This window comes from Phyllostomus hastatus, unplaced genomic scaffold (assembly GCF_019186645.2).
Source record: "Phyllostomus hastatus isolate PE091 unplaced genomic scaffold, TTU_PhHast_1.1 phas_contig_38, whole genome shotgun sequence".
NCBI classification, from domain to species: domain Eukaryota; kingdom Metazoa; phylum Chordata; class Mammalia; order Chiroptera; family Phyllostomidae; genus Phyllostomus; species Phyllostomus hastatus.
In genome coordinates, this window is record NW_025333869.1 from 17,778,071 (window position 1) to 17,793,573 (window position 15,503).

Genomic DNA, 15,503 nt, shown 5'->3' on the forward strand with positions numbered 1-15,503 from the left:
ATCTTCTAATGTTACTATTTACTCCTTTAGCAGAACAGTACGTTTCCATAGAGGGCAGACACCTCTTAGGGCCAGACACTGTCTCATATAGTAAGAGCGAATAACTTACTCGTCTGGGGACAGAGACGAGCTTCCACACTCTGTGCAGTCAAGGGCTTACATCCTGTGCCATAGCTGTAGGTCACACCGAGGAAGGCGGCACTGCTCTCCAAGCTTCAGTTGGCCGGCTGGTCTGTAAAATGGGCTCATAACGAATGTCCGGGACCGGGAGCGGTCGCCAGGAGCCCACTCCCATACCCTTACCCCCTCGTCCTCCTCCCTCTCCTCTGCCGGGCCCCCAGGAGGCGAAGCGGACTCCGGGGTGGCCCCTTGCCCAGCAGGCACCAAGGCTGGCGCGTCCGCCCTCCGCCCGCCGGGTCTCTGGGCTCCGCAGGGCCCGTAGGGTGCAGAGGGGCCTCTGAAGGGGGCGGGTTCGCTTGAGCCAGAAAGCCCGGAGCCGCCCAGGAATTTTGGCCGGGACTGAGAGCATTTCCTCCCGGGCGGGCCGGCGCGATCTCGGTGAGGGCTGTGACGGGCAGACGGCACCATGCGGACCCTGCTCTGCGCGCTGGCCGGGATCGCTCTGCTCCGCGCCCCGGGCACGGACGTCGGTGAGTGGGGCCTGGACGGGCAGGGGCTCCAAAGAGACGCGCACGGAGAGGTAGGGAAGAGTGAGAGCTATGGAGGAGGGAGGGACATGGAAACAGAGCCGGATGGAGAGAGATGGAGAAACAGAAGAAGATGGTGAGAGATAAGAGAGAGAAAGATCGGAAAAGGCAAAGAAATAAAGGCAGGAGACAGCCTATTTGAGAGAGGACAGAGGGAAGAATAGAGAGAGAAAGATAGAGGCTGAGACAGCCTCTTTGGAGAGAAACAGATGGGTGTGAACTGTGAGCTATGAACTGGGATAGAAGGAAAAAGGAGTTTGAGAGGTAAAGGGAACAAGAGGGAAAGAAACAGAGGAATTAACATGATAAGAGAAATGGGGGCGGGAAGAGAATGCAGCAGAAAAGACAAAGATTTGAGAGACCAAAAAGGAAGAGAGATTGTGGAGAAACCCCACGACTGAAGGAGAGAGAGAGGAGGAGACAAGTATAACAGTGTGGGAGGTCACGTCTGAAGGAGGGGCAGCCCTTGAACCCTCCCCTGCTCTCTCCAGAGGGTCCAGAGGCTCCCAGGCCTGGTCTTATTGGGCCTTGGAAACTGAGCTTCAACAGGCAGGTGACCCAGGCCTGGCCCAGCACAACCAGTCAGGGACAGGCAGGCAGGCCCAGAAGAAAGGAGAAAGGTCCCTGTTTCACTTGTCAGGTGTCCTGAAGAGTCTCCACAGGTGGGTTGAGGAGAGCAGTCTCCAGGCTGTCAGAGAGGTCTCTGAGAGCCTGAGCTGCCTTGAGGGGAGGAGGAAGGGGTACAGGAGGGAGAAGCCCTCTGGGTGCCATGCTGGCTGGGCTCTCTGCCTTGCACTATCCTCTCTACAATCCCCCAAAAGCAGTCTTAAGTGCTGCCCCTTCACCTGTCAGGTGCCTCAGGTCAGGTGCCTGCAGGTATCTTTATTTTCTGTACACACAGATGCTCCTTCCTTGCCCCTCATCCCCACCAAGACTCTGCATACTGCACAATGTTACAGTTTACAAGCCTTGTTCTCACATACTCAATGTCTCACAAAGGCCTCAGCAGGAGGCAGCTGGTGCTCATCCCAATTGTCCAGGTGAGGGGAAAGCTCAGGTCTCATGGTAGTGCCAAGGCAGAGCCCTCACTAAGCATCCAGGCTGCCTGCCCTCAGTCAGGCTCCTTCCCCTGAGGCCAGGCTGCTCCCCCATCAACCTGGAGTAAGTGGGTGTTGACTCACTCAGGCAATGTCCCCTGTGTTAGTTTGAATGGCAGGCCTCAACCCGAGTCCACCTCAGGGCACAATGACCTGTGGGAGTAAGCACCAGGGAAAGAATCGAGGCCAGTCCTGATCAGGGCAACCCTGGCTGAGTGACCTTGGGTAAGTCTCTTCACCTTCCTAAGGCTATTTCCTCCTCTGTAAATTAGGAAGAATGACACCCAACCCACAGAGCTCTCTGCCTGCATTAGACGAAAGAGGAAGCACCCAAATGTCAACATGCATTGGATCCTTCTCTCCTCCCCTCAGACAGCCCCAACTGATCCCTCTGAGCCTCAATTTCTTCACCTGTAAAGAGGAGCTCACAGGCTGTGGGAGGAGTGGTTCAGCATAGTGCACGACCTTCTTTTTCTATACCCATCCCCTCCCCTGGCAGTCCCCACCCCCTGGAGCTGAGGACACAAAGCAGATTCTGGGTCTTCCCTGAGAGAGGAGCTGGCCACCTGCCCACAAGTGACTGAATTTCTGTGGCCCCGGTAGCCACAACTGGGGTGTGTGTATGTGTGTGTATATATATGTGTATGTATGTCTGTGTATATATATGTATATCTATAATCTTTAATTTGCAATCATTTTTATTTTCTTTATGATTATGCATGCTCATTGCTACAGATTAAGAAAAAGGAGGAAAGCATAAATGTGTTCATGTAATTTCACACTGAGTTCACACATTTTTGTGAACTTCACACAATGTACCACTGTTTTTCTTAACTTTCATTTATGAAATCTGGATATAAAGGCAGACCTCAGAGATATTGTCAGCTCAGTTCCAGATCACCACAATAAAGTAACTATTGCAATAAAATGAGTCAAATTATTTACACTGCTCCATAGCCTGTTAAGTGAGCAATAGTTATGTCTAGAAAAACAATAACTTAAAAGTACTTTATTGATAAAATAAATTCTAAACATTATCTGAATCTTCACTGTGTCATAATCTTTTTTGCTGGTGGAGGATCTTGCCTTCAATTTGTAAAAAAAAAAATGCAATATTGGCAAGGTGCAACAAATTGAGGTATGTTTGTAAATTACTTTGAAGGAAATTATAGATATCATATTTTTTCATCCTAAAAATTTCCTGATGTATCTCTAAAAGATAAGTAATCTTTTAACAAACATACCTACAATGCCATTATTACAACCTAAAAGAGGACCAGAATCCCTTAACATCATCAAATGTTCAGTCAGGGTTCCGCTGCCCCTAATTGCATCATTTTGTCACATTTGCTTTCTTTGGCCCAGATAAGATGCATACATTGCTTTTGGTTGATATGTCTGTTAAGTGTCTTTAAATATGTAAGTTCCCTTCTCCTTCTTTTTTCTTAAAATTTATTTGTTAAGGAAACTGGTCATTTGTCCTATTGTTTTCCACATTTAGGTTTTGGCTGTTTGTACCCCTCAAGTATTTAAATGTTCTTTTTGCCCCTGTATTGTCTATAAACTAGTAGCTAGATCTAGAAGCTTGTTCTAATCCCAGTTATAATTTTTTTTTGCAAGAATACTTTTAGATGGTCTCTATTGTCTTGATTTGCATTTATTTAATCACTACCAAGAGTGAACTTTTTCTTCAAATGCATATTGGTTGTTCCTACAACTTCTTGTAAATTGTTTTTGACTTTTCAATTGTTATTGAGACTTTTCATATTGATCTGTAAAAACCCTTTATGTATTGAGTGAGGCAAACTGTTTTGTGTCACTTGTAGAGAATTTTTTCTTAGGTTCAGACTATGGCAGTGTTTCTTTCCTGTTTTGCCATCAGAGGGACCTGGAATCCTAGAGCTTGCTCCTTTTAACCAGTGTAACCCCCTGCACCCATGCCTCCGGGCCCATTGGGGGAGCTCTCACTGTCCACCACTGACCACTCCTGGTTCCTGACTTCCCTCAGGATCCTGCTTTTATAGGAGAAAGAGGAAGATCCTGAAGGGCTGTGGTGAGGATCACAGCTTTTCTTCTTACAAAAATATATGTTGTGGGGAGCAAAGCACTCAAAGACAGTTGGGTCAAAGGCACACATTTGGGCTCTTGTGGGGCCTCAAGACAGCTGCAAAAGTGTCAAGTGTACAGGTCCCATTTGCCCCACACCTGTCCAACCCCTCATTTTTTAGAAGAGGCAGCTGAGGCTTCAAGTGGGAGGAACTTACACAAGGTCACACCACTGCCAGGGCATAGTATAGACAGTGTCGGAAAGGTCAGATTCAAATCCTGTCACCTACTAGCTGTGTTTTCTGGGGCATTAATGTCTTTGATTGTTGGTTTTCTGATTTGTAAAAATAAAAGATATGAGTAATGAGCTTACAGATAGAATAAATAAGTAATGTATTTAAACAGTCAACAAAAAGCTTGGCACATAGTAGGTGATCACATACCAAGAGTGGCTTTGAAAGTAGAATATGGTTATGCCCGTTCTAAAGGTGAAGAAACTAAGGCCCCAACAAGTGGGATTGACTTAAGAGAGCCCAGAGAGCTGGATCAGCACTGAGCCCTTTTTGTGCTTGTTGGAGAAGCTCCTCCCAGCACATCCCTTGGACCTCTGCATGGGTTTAGTTCTAGAGCAGGTGTCCCCAACCCCACCCCCATCTTGAGGAGAGCTGACAGGAGTGATCTAGCCAAGAGCACTGACCCCATGTGGAGGAGGGAGCCATGGGGCACTTTCACTGACCTACTCAGTCTTCAGCTCACCTGGTAAATGCCCTGCATGGCATTTGTACCTCCCTTGGCAGTTCCAAAGCATCTTCAAATACAGGATCTCCTGTGATCAACACAGCAATCCTGCAAAGTAGGCAGAGCAGAGCAAATCCCTTACAGACAAGGAAGCTAGTGTGAGGCAAAGAGCACAGTCAGTAAGCAGTGATGATGTCACTGTGTCCCCAACTCCCAGCCTTGCATTCTCCTCACAGCGTGTGGAGAGAGGTTATTTATCCCAGATGGATGGCTTCTTAGACCTTCTCCACATTATGGGGGTTTGGGAATGTTCTAGTACATCATAACCCAGTGAATTAAAAAACCCAGTATTCCAAGATAGAAGGAACCTTGGTTTCTGTATGGCCTGAGGGAGCCAAGCTGCCCGACAGCCTTGACCACCAGCCAGTCTGCCTCTGAACAGATACATGAGAAAGAAATAAACACGTGTGTAATTTAGGGGGCTCTTTGTTACAGCAGCCTAACTTGTGTCCTAAGCAAAATATTAACTTAACCAGATACTGAAGGTATTGGAATGACATTGCTGTGCTCTCTGTGTGATCAGCAAGGCTTAAATCCATGTCTGGAAAAGGACTAGAGACCAAGGGAGCAGGACGTGTCTCTCCCAAAACAAAACTAAACTAAACTAAACTAAACTAAACTAAAATGTTCCTTGGAGTCTGAGCTCTTTGGGGATCTGAGGATCCCTCTGCTGTTTCAGCCAGAGCAGTTCCACAGATTGGAGTTCTTTACATAATTGCTTGAAAATAATGTTCTTCTGCTTTAAAAAAATAATCAAAAACCACTGATGGTTTTGAATGAATCACAAAGTTTAATACAAACATCAAATGTGGTAAAATTTATTATTCTATTATATTGAATGTGGTCAAATATAATGAACCCCCCAGTGACAACAGTTGCTGGTCATGCAGTGCATCTTTTATGGAGGCACAGCAGCACCTTTCAGCATCACCACTGAGAAAGTGCCTGTCATCGCCTGGCATGGCAGAAATGAGTTGTGGGTGCTTTCGTAGTGTTTGAGTCCCAGATGAAAAAGTTCTCCTCTGCTTATGAGTGACCATGTCTCCTTAACTGGGGAAGTTAGCCCAGTGCCTCCCCCTGGGCTTCTGGCCTCTACTGTCAGCCTGTTCTCACCAGCTCATGACATTCTACCCCTGGCCACTGTCCAGGTTGCACAAAGGCCCTGAGCAGGAGCCAGTCCAGGGAAAACAACCGGCTTCCAAAAAGGTTCATTTCCCCATAGGCCAGGCAGGGAGGGAGCTAAGGAAGGAAGGGAAGATGAGAACCACAGCCTTGGCTACTGAGGGTGGAGCATGGGAATCCTTCAGGCTTCCCCACTCCTCTCCTGTTGGAGCTTTCTAAAAGCCCCATGAATCCCTGGCTGGTGTGGCTCAGTGGATCGAGTGCCAGCCTGCAAACCAGAAGGCTGCAGGTTCGATTCTCAGTTGGCACACATGTCTGGGTTGCAGGCCAGGTTCCCTGGTAGGGGTCTTGCAAGAGGCAACCACACATTGATATTTCTCTCCCTCCCTTCTCCTTTGGTCTAAAAATAAATAAATAAATATTTAAAATAAAAAATAAAAGCCCCATGAAGCAGGCATTATCCTGAGCCCCTTTCTATTGAGAAGGAAGCCACAGCTCCAAGGTATATGTGTGCGTGTATTTGTACAAGTTCAAAAAAAAAAAAATAGAAGGCACCAGAAGGCACTCTTGCCTTACTGGAGGTTCTGGTCCAGGAAGCAACTTGTCCTTGACTCATCCCAGTGCTATCCTTGTAGCTAATTTTTTAAAGGTTTTATTTATTTATTTGTAGAGAGAGGGAAGGGGAGGAAGAAAGAAAGAAAAATAGTGATGTGAGAGAGTAATATCAATTGGTTGCCTCTTGTACATGTCTCAGTCACAACCTAGGCATGTGTCCTGACTCGGAATCAAACCTGTGACCTTTGAGTTCGGCAGGACCACGCCCAACCCACTGAGCCACACTGGTCAGGGCTGTAGCTAATTTTTGAGGCCTCTCAGCAGGCTCTGAAAGACCCAGCAGCATCTTGGATGAGCTATATCTGGGCTGCAGTGCTTTGGGCCTTCCTACCCCTATTATAGAGAAAGCTGCAAAGACTGAGACAAGAGGAGAAATTTTCCCACAGGCTCACACCAATTCATGGCTGAGCTGGGCTGAGAACATGGGTGTCCAGTGTATTTTCTGCCATCATGTGTTGAGGTCAATGCCAGGGAGACCCACGTGGGCAAGGAAGCTGTGGTGCAGAGTGAGGGCCCTGGCTCTGTCCCTGGCTCTGCCCCAGCTTTCTCTGTGAACTGGTCGGGAGACTCAGATGAGCTCATGGACAGTTGGGCGGTGGAGCTCAGGGCAAAGTCCTATCCAGATGTGAGAGATTAGTGCTGTGTAATATAGAGAGCAACGTCAGTACAGCCTTGTCCCTGGAGGGGTTTTGGAGCCAAGTTAGATCTCACCACAGACACGTAAAGAACAGTATGTTTTAGGCCAGTGGGAGGGGCATATTCATGTTGTTCATGAGTTACAAAGTTGGCTGATCCCTACTTGGCTAACAGAGCCATGGTGCTTCCTCTTTGCCTCAGCTGGGGAGAGGGGCAGAGAGTAGGCTAGGCTCTGGGAGAGGGCAGGCAAGGCTCAGGGGAAAAATTTGGCCAAAGGCACTGGGCAGATCTATACAAGGTGAGTGTGGACACAGACCCACAATGGGGCAGCCACCTCTTCCCCGACAGCCTTCATTGTGGTTGAGAACTGCTCTTCCTGCCTCCTTGAAGCCTTTCCTCTTCAGACTGAGCTCCCCAGTTCTTTCCACTGAGATAAATGAGTCAAAACTTGGAGTCCCTTCATCCTGGCTACTACCACACCTGCTTAGGACATGTGGCCCAGAGTGGAGCAGGGCCCTTTAGGCCGCGTTTCCCTGCCACCCCTCCCCAGCCCTAAACATTTTCCATGAGTGCACGCAGCCCATGATAGTCTCTGGGTTTTTTTGCAACAACCCGACAGACAACTGGCTTTTCTTATGAAAAATGTTAAACCATACGTATATACAACACTAGAGAGAAGACTACAGTGAACTCTCCTGTCCCCATCACCCAGTTTCAATGGTTGTTAATCTTGGCCAATCCTGTTTGCTCTGCACTCCCACCTATGCCTCATCCCACTCCCAGGACTAGATTATTTTGAAATAAATCCAAGACATCATAGAATTTCATCTGTAAATATTTTGGTATAGATCTCTTAAAAAAAAGTAACCAAAGAGCCAATATAACATCCCCCTCCCTACCCAAAGTCAACAAGACCATTGTCTTTTTTAAATCTATTTTATTGATTATGCTATTACAGTTGTCCTATTACCCCCCCTTCATTCCCCTCCACCCTGCACACCCTCTCCTACCCACATTCCCCCCTTTAGTTCATTTCCATGTGTCATAACTTCTTTAGCTTCTACATTCCCCATAACATTCTGGCCCTCCCCCTGTCTATTTTCTCCCTACAATCTATGCTACTTATTCTCGGTGCCTTTCCGCCCCCCCTCCTCCTCCCACTCCCTTGTTGCTAACCCTCCATGTAATCTCTATTTCTGTGGTTCTGTTCCTGTTCTAATTGTTTGCTTAGTTTCTTTTGGTTTTGTTTTTAGGTGTGGTTGTTAATAACTGTGAGTTTGCTGTCATTTTACTACACATGTTTTTTTCTCTTCTTTTTTCTTACATAAGTCCCTTTAACATTTCATATAATCAGGGCTTGGTGATGATGAACTCCTTCAACTTGACCTTACCTGAGAAGCACTTCAACTGCCCTTCCATTCTAAGTGAAAGCTTTGCTGGATAGAGCAATCTTGGATGTAGGTCCTTGCCTTTCATGACTTGAAATACTTCTTTCCAGCCCCTTCTTGCCTGCAAGATCTCTTTTGAGAAATCAGCTTGACAGGTGGATGGGAACTCTTTTGTAGATAACTGTCCCCTTATCTCTTGCTGCTTCTAGAATTCTCTCCTTCATTTTTACTTTGGCTAATGTAATTATGATGTGCCTTGGTGTGTTCCTCCTTGGGTCCAACTTCTTTGGGACTCTCTGAGCTTCCTGGACTTCCTGGAAGTCTATTTCCTTTGCCAGATTGGGGAAGTTCTCCTTTATTATTTGTTCAAATAAGTTTTCCACTTGTTGCTCTTCCTCTTCTCCTTCTGGTACCCCTATAATTCGGATGTTGGAACATTTAAAGATGTCCTGGAGGTTCCTAAGCCTCTCCTCATTTTTTTGAATTCTTGTTTCTTCATTCTTTTCTGTTTGGTTCTTTCTTTTTTCCTTCTGGTCCCCTCCATTGATTTGAGTCTCAGTTTTCTTCCCATTACTATTGATTCTCTGTGCATTTTCCTTCTTTCACTTAGTGTAGCCTTCATTTTTTCATCTAATTTGTGACCAAATTCAACCAATTCTGTGAGCATCCTGATCACCAGTGCTTTGAACTGTGCATCTGATAGATTGGCTATCTCTTCGTCGCTTAGTAGTATTTGCTCTGAGGCTTTGATCTGTTCTTCCATTTGGGCCTTTTTTTTTTTTTTGTCTTTTTGTGCCTGTTCTATAGTGAGGGGCAGAGCCTTAGGCATTCACCAGTGGGGGCAACCTAGGTCCCTGGGTTGTGATGCTGTTTGTGGGGCAGGGGTCTGAGAGGGAACAATGGCTCTTGCTCCACTCTCTGTCGGATTTCAGTCCCTTCTGCTGTTTCCCCCAAGCAAACTGGGCCTTTTGTGTGGGTGGGCTTGTGTACGTTGTAGGACCCTGTGGGTCTCTCCAACAAACTCTCCTGTGAGGCTGGGAGTCCCTCCTGGCACCTCAACCCCCACAGGTGTTTTCAATTGATGTTTTGAGCCTTATTTCCCTGTGCTGGGACTCTGAGTTGTGCTGTTTGTCTCGCTCCTCAGTTTCGCCTGGTTTATCTGCATGCAAATTTGGAGCCACCTGATCAGCCAGCCACCTTGCACACTGTGCCCCACTTCACAATCGCCACCTTGCTGGGTCTGCCAGTTGCCACCTTGGGCCTGGGGTCTGTTATCCCCTGCCCGTGTGCCCAGGGCCCACCCGTTGCTGTCTTGTGCTCCCAGGGTTTGTCAGCTGCTGCCTTGCACATCTGGTGCCACCACTTCTTTTTGCTGAGACCCCTGTCCACCCTCCCAGTGGCCTGACTCTGCCCCTCCTACCAGTCTGAATGAATGTGTCTATTTTAACTCCTTGGTTGTCAGACTTTCTTACAGTTCAATTTTCTATCAGTTCTGATTGTTATTTTGTTTTTAAATTGTTGTTGTCCTTATTTTGGTTGTGCAAGGAGGCACAGTGTGTCTACCTACACCTCCATCTTGGCCAGAAGTTCAGAAGACCATATTTTTTTGAAGAGGCTTTTGTAAGTTCAGTAGAGGGAAATAATGAAATGAAGGGTGTAAAACAAATTGTTCTCCACAAAAGATGCTCAAAGTGGAAGGGATTTTCATCTTTGCTCATGGTCCTCACCCCTGAATACAAGAACTATGATCTAGATAGAGTTGGAACCAGAGAATCTAGTGATTCCAGCAGAGATCAGAAGGCCAGCTTGCTGAGGAGGGGTCAGGAGAAGGCCAGGTTGCTTGGGATCCTGTCATTTGTTGACTATGTGATCTTGGGCAAGTCACTCAACCTCTCAGTGACACATTCATCACCAGCGAAATGGCTTAACATCTCCATTCTTACCTCAAGACCTACCAACCTTTTAGGTAACTTTAAATGTCTCTTTGGACAACCCAATTAACACATTGTAAGTTCAGAAGTTTTGTACCTACAGAGACCAAGTGCAGTAACTGTTAACCCCTTCTGTTTCAGATGTCCACATCCAGAGCCACAACCCTGATATTGTGACTGTGATGCTACTCCACCTTTAAAAGCTAAAATTGCAGTATCCCTCACTACTTGTTCCATTTGTTTCTCTCATCATCATATCAAGACCTCCAATCCTTTCAGTCCCTCCATTTCTCCCAGTGGTTTCCTTATTGGCCTCTTTTCTTCCTTATCCAAGCAAGATTCCAGAGCTCATTCTCTCAACCCCTTGCTAGTCAAACCCTCAATTCCTTTGCTCCTTTGCCCTCCACCACACTCATCCTGCAGACTTCCAGGCTTCAGCTCCATCTAGCCATTCATCTTTGCAGCTCTGCACTGCACCGGGGGAGAACTGGTGCTTCCAAAGTTCCTCACTGATGCCAGGTCATACTGCAGTCCTCCTGCGCTGCCTCTTTGTTCTCCTCACCCCTTTTGGGAGCCCTCTCCTTATTACAGCTCCCCACTGGTGTGCTGTCAATGCTCTCACCATGGCTTCTATTTTAGTAACTGTGTTTAACAGCCCACTCACAGAACTCCTGAAAATTCAACAACTAGCTCTCCTCTTTCCTCACCCTACATGACTTTTCAGCAAAATGATTCTCCTGTTACTTTACAGAATGAGTAGAGCCCATCAGGTGGGAACTCATTCAACATTTGGCACTCCCTCTAGAAGTAGAATTTTAACCCATTTTTGCTGCATTCCTTCTCTCTTCCTTCCATGTTTATCTCTACTGCCACCACCCCTTTCTGGATTGCATGGCCTCTCTTGAATGCATTCCTTCAGTTCTCCTCTCTTCCTCTTGTCCCTTGGGCTACAAGCATGGCTGTGTTTCTTCAGTGCAGTAGAAAATGGGAAGAAACAATAAACTTTCTCTAGACCTGTGTTCTGCTCTCCCTTTCTTCACAGTCAAGCTTCATGGAAACATTTTCCAGGATCCAGATTTTTACCTTCTGATCCCTCCTTCCCTTTCATCCCACTGCAACCTAAACTTTACTTTGCTTCCACCAGTCCACTTAAAGTGCTGGAGTGGATTTACCAGTGACTTTCCTGTCACTCTGTTTTTTCATCCTTAGCTTGCTAGACCTCTGGGCTGCTGTAGATCACGCTGACCACTTCATCCTCTGTAAAGCTCTTTGCTTCTCTTACTTTCTGGGAGAGTATCCTCCCTTCTGTCAGCATTCTTCAAAGTTCCAGCCAACTCTGATGACCCATGGGCATCTCAGAGCCACCGACTCTGACACCTGAGCTCAGAACCAGGGGTGTAAGACTTCTGGTATGAGGGTTGATAGTGCCAAGAAGAACCAAGGAGAACCAGCATTGGGGAGAGAAATGATGAGTCAAGGGTTGAACAGGTTGAACCTCAGATCTTCCACTTACTAGCTGTGTGACATTGGACATATCATTTCACCCCTCTGTGTATAATTTCCTTGTGTATAAATTAAGGATAATAATTCATTATTATAGAGTTTGATTGAGTTAATACATCTGTTTAGCACACTTTGTGGTACATAGTAAGCACTCATCAAATGTCAGCTATTATTAACTGGTTACCGGTGTCAATGCTACTCTTAAAATCTCCACTCATTTTCTTCCTCTCTGTTCCTACTGCTATGCCTCCTTTTTCCTCATCTTTTACCCTGATTACTACAATAACTTCCTGCCTTCAAAGACAAAGCCCCCCAACCCAGTCTCTATTTTAAAAATTCATATATGACTATGTGACCCTCCTGTTAAACCCCATAACAAGCATCATGATTGGTTATTAGGGCCTCTGGCTTGTTTTTTATGATCTACCTCTCAAGTCTCATCTCCCACACACCCTGTACTTCCCAGCCACTCTGAACTCCCCAGGGTTGGTACATGAGCCCTGCTCATTCATGCTTCTCTGTCTTTGCACATGCCATTTTCTATGGTGGAGACTTTCCTTCCTTTCTTAACCAGCTCAGGCAGCACCTCCATGAGGAAGCCCACCTGGATGGTAAGTGAGCTCATAGAAACCACAGAGACAAATGAGCAATTGGGGCAGCCCTACACTTGTTCCCTGACCCCCACTGAGCCTGCCTTTGCTTCTCTTTGTGACTGTTTTCAGACCCCACCTCACTTGAACCCAGTGTTTTACAGGAATCTCAAGTGTTAACAAAGAAAACAAAGGTCCCCACAGTTACAAGACTTGTCTTTCCACAGCTGCCGAACCTTTCATCCCCTCCCGAGGAGACCCGGCTCGAAGCACAGGGTGTGACACACACATGGCTGTCCACGGCCGTTTAGACGTCATAGAGGAGGTGACAAGGGTGACCTGGGAGGACATGCTTCTTTGGGTCCCCCTGCCAGGCTGGTGGCTTTATAGTGTTCAGACCAACCTTGCTTTGGAATATTAGGGAGATCCAGACCAATCCTGTTGCCTGGCCACTGAGCTGGCAGGCTAAACATTTCCCTGCCCTGCCTGGGCTGTCAGGCTGACCAGCTCCCAAAGGGCCCTGCCACCTCTAGGGCCTTGCTGACACCCAGCCAGAAATCTCTGCATAATTGCTAGCGGGAAAGGTGGAAATTCAGTCACTGCATTTTGTTATATAGCCACAGTATGTAACCTGGGGTTACAAACTTGTGTGGGGAAAATTATACTTTATTTCAAAAACCTTAGCATTTCAATTTCATATAAATACCACAAACCATAGTAGTATTGACAGTATTATGATTTCTGTCATCATAGAAATCAAAAAATTTCATCCCGTTAGAGTTGTTGCAAATATCTCAATGTATCCAACATATCATTTATTCTAACTAGTATGTCAAAATTGAAGTGGTTGTTAGACCTTATGGTAGATCATGTTGTTTAGTGAGTTAACAAAAACATAAATTTTAACCCTGACCAGGTGGCTCAGTTGGCTGGAGTGCCATCCTGATGTGCCAAGATTGTGGGTTCAGTCCCCAGTCATGGCACACACAAAAATCAACCAATGAATGCATCAATAAGTGGGACAATTGCTGTCTCTCTCACTCTTTTCCTCTCTCCTTCTAAAAATCAATAAATAAAAGTTAAAAAAATATGAAAAATTTAATTTTAATATGCAGTTGGTGTCCTTGGAAATCCCATGTTTTATTTTTTAATTAAATCATTTTTCTAAGAAGGGGTCTGTAGGTTTCACTAGACTATTAATGGGGTTCATTCATGAAAAAAAGAACACTGAATAAATTTCAAAATCCCAAACCTATCATTTGGCAGAGTTGCCACCAGGAGGCAGAGCAACAAAAGGGATGTGCACTCCCAGTTATGAGTCCTAAAAACAGAGAAGGATCCCTAGTCACTCCACACCTGTGACTAAGAAAAACCAGAGTGTCAGAGCCAGGAGCAGCCATAGAGAGGAAGCCCCTAAAGATTTTGTCATCTGGGGAATAGGAGTCAGGCAAGGACAGAAGCTGACCCAGAAGAACCCAGGTCCCCTGGCACCCAGCTCTCTCTCCCCACTGCACCACCAGTGCTCCTGATGAAGCAGGACTTGGTATCACTCTTATCCTCGGCTCCTCTCACACTGTTCCCATATCTCCTTGCTCTAGAAGGTGGAGAAGACAGTGGAGTACCTGGAGGCAGAAGTGAAAGGCCTGATGAACCAGCTGAAGGAGCTGGCCTGGAACCTGCCCCAGGGACCCTTCAGCCCAACCCCTGACCTCCTGGGAGATGGTGAGTGTAGTGTCTCAGGTGGCAGAGATGACATCCTCTGAGGCTGGGCAAGCAGGATGGGGATAGGTGTACTGGTAATAGCCTGAACAAGCCAGGGCTCCAGCTCCTCTGTGGGGCAGAAGTGGGAAGACATTTCCCCTAGCTCACCCGAGTGTTCTTGGTCCCCGCCCCCATCCGTGAGTGGCTGCAGCCCAGCATCATTCAGGGCACCTGGAGGAGCTCCCCGTTCTCCCAAGGTCCACTCTTAGCACCACCACCCTCACACAGAGCAGCTGCCTCCAAGCTCATTGGTTCCTTTCGTGTCCCTTCCAAGGACCACCTGTGTGCTAGTCTTTCAGGAAAGACTAGCATCCCTCTGACCAGCAAGTGGAGAGTTTGCCACCCTGCTCCCTCCTTGAGTCCTGTGTTTGTTCCCTGGCACAGGAGCTCCCCAGGGGAGGGGAGGGGAGGGCAGGGTGCCTTCAGCATGCCCTCTCTCTGAACCTCTCCCTTTCTTTCAGATCATTTTTGAGCACTGGAGATGGTGTTGCCCAGCAACTGGAAGTAATACACCCATCCAACAGCTCTCCTTTGAGAATGGAGCCTTGCATCTGGCCTTTCTTCCTCAGCTTTGTACAAAATAAAAGCTACTCCACTGATCTGTGTCTGCTGACAGAGTGACCCTTACAGCCACGGCCCCTTCCCTATCTACTCCCATACCCTGAGGCCCACATCCCCCTAAAGGCTCAGATCTGGGAAACCCCATCCCTTCTGTGCTTCAGCCACCCTTCTTTATAGGGTTGGACAGGGCAGGCATGGTCCACAGAGGTGAGTCACTTGAAGCCCAGAATCGTATGATGATGCAGTGGAAGTGTCCTTCGGGTAGCCTTGCTGCTCAGAGTATGGCCACAGATGAGCAGCAGCGGCCTAACCTGGGAGTTTGTCAGAAATGCAGAATTTGGAGCCCCACCCAAACCTCCTAAATCAGAATTTACATTTTAATGAGCTCCCTCGCAGGGGATTTGTGTGCTCCTTAAAGTTAAAACATTTTTTTTTTATTGAGGTAAAATTTACATGACAAAAAATTCAAACTTAACCATTTTAAACTGTACAAATGCAGTGGCTTCCCCATGTTGTACAATCATCACCGCTCTCTAATTCCAGAGCACTTTGACCAGCCCAAGGGAAACCCTGTGCCTAGTAAGCATCACTTCCCATTTCCCCTCTCACCACCCCTTGAACCCACTGATAATTCCATCTCTATGGACTTCCCTATTCTGGACATTTCATATAAACAGAATGCTACAATATGTGGCCTTTTGTGTCTTTTTTCACTTAGTATGTTTTCAAGGTTCATCCATACTATATA

General features: G+C 46.7%; 1 protein-coding gene across 1 annotated transcript; it reads left to right on the forward strand.

Annotated features, from left to right (window-relative positions):
- Positions 1-480: 480 nt before the first annotated feature.
- PLAC9 (placenta associated 9) lies at positions 481-14,793 on the forward strand. The gene is made up of 4 exons (XM_045842262.1): positions 481-650; positions 12,661-12,758; positions 14,032-14,155; positions 14,656-14,793. The coding sequence occupies exons 1-4, from the start codon at positions 587-589 to the stop codon at positions 14,664-14,666; spliced, it is 297 nt and encodes a 98-aa protein (XP_045698218.1). The 5' UTR covers positions 481-586; the 3' UTR covers positions 14,667-14,793.
- Positions 14,794-15,503: the final 710 nt, after the last annotated feature.

Coding starts and splice junctions, on each gene's coding strand:
- PLAC9 (XM_045842262.1), top strand. CDS start 587: ATGCGGACCCTGCTCTGCGCGCTGGCCGGGATCGCTCTGCTCCGCGCC. Junction 651..12,660: donor CGCCCCGGGCACGGACGTCG/GTGAGTGGGGCC, acceptor GTCTTTCCACAG/CTGCCGAACCTTTCATCCCC. Junction 12,759..14,031: donor GTTTAGACGTCATAGAGGAG/GTGACAAGGGTG, acceptor TCCTTGCTCTAG/AAGGTGGAGAAGACAGTGGA.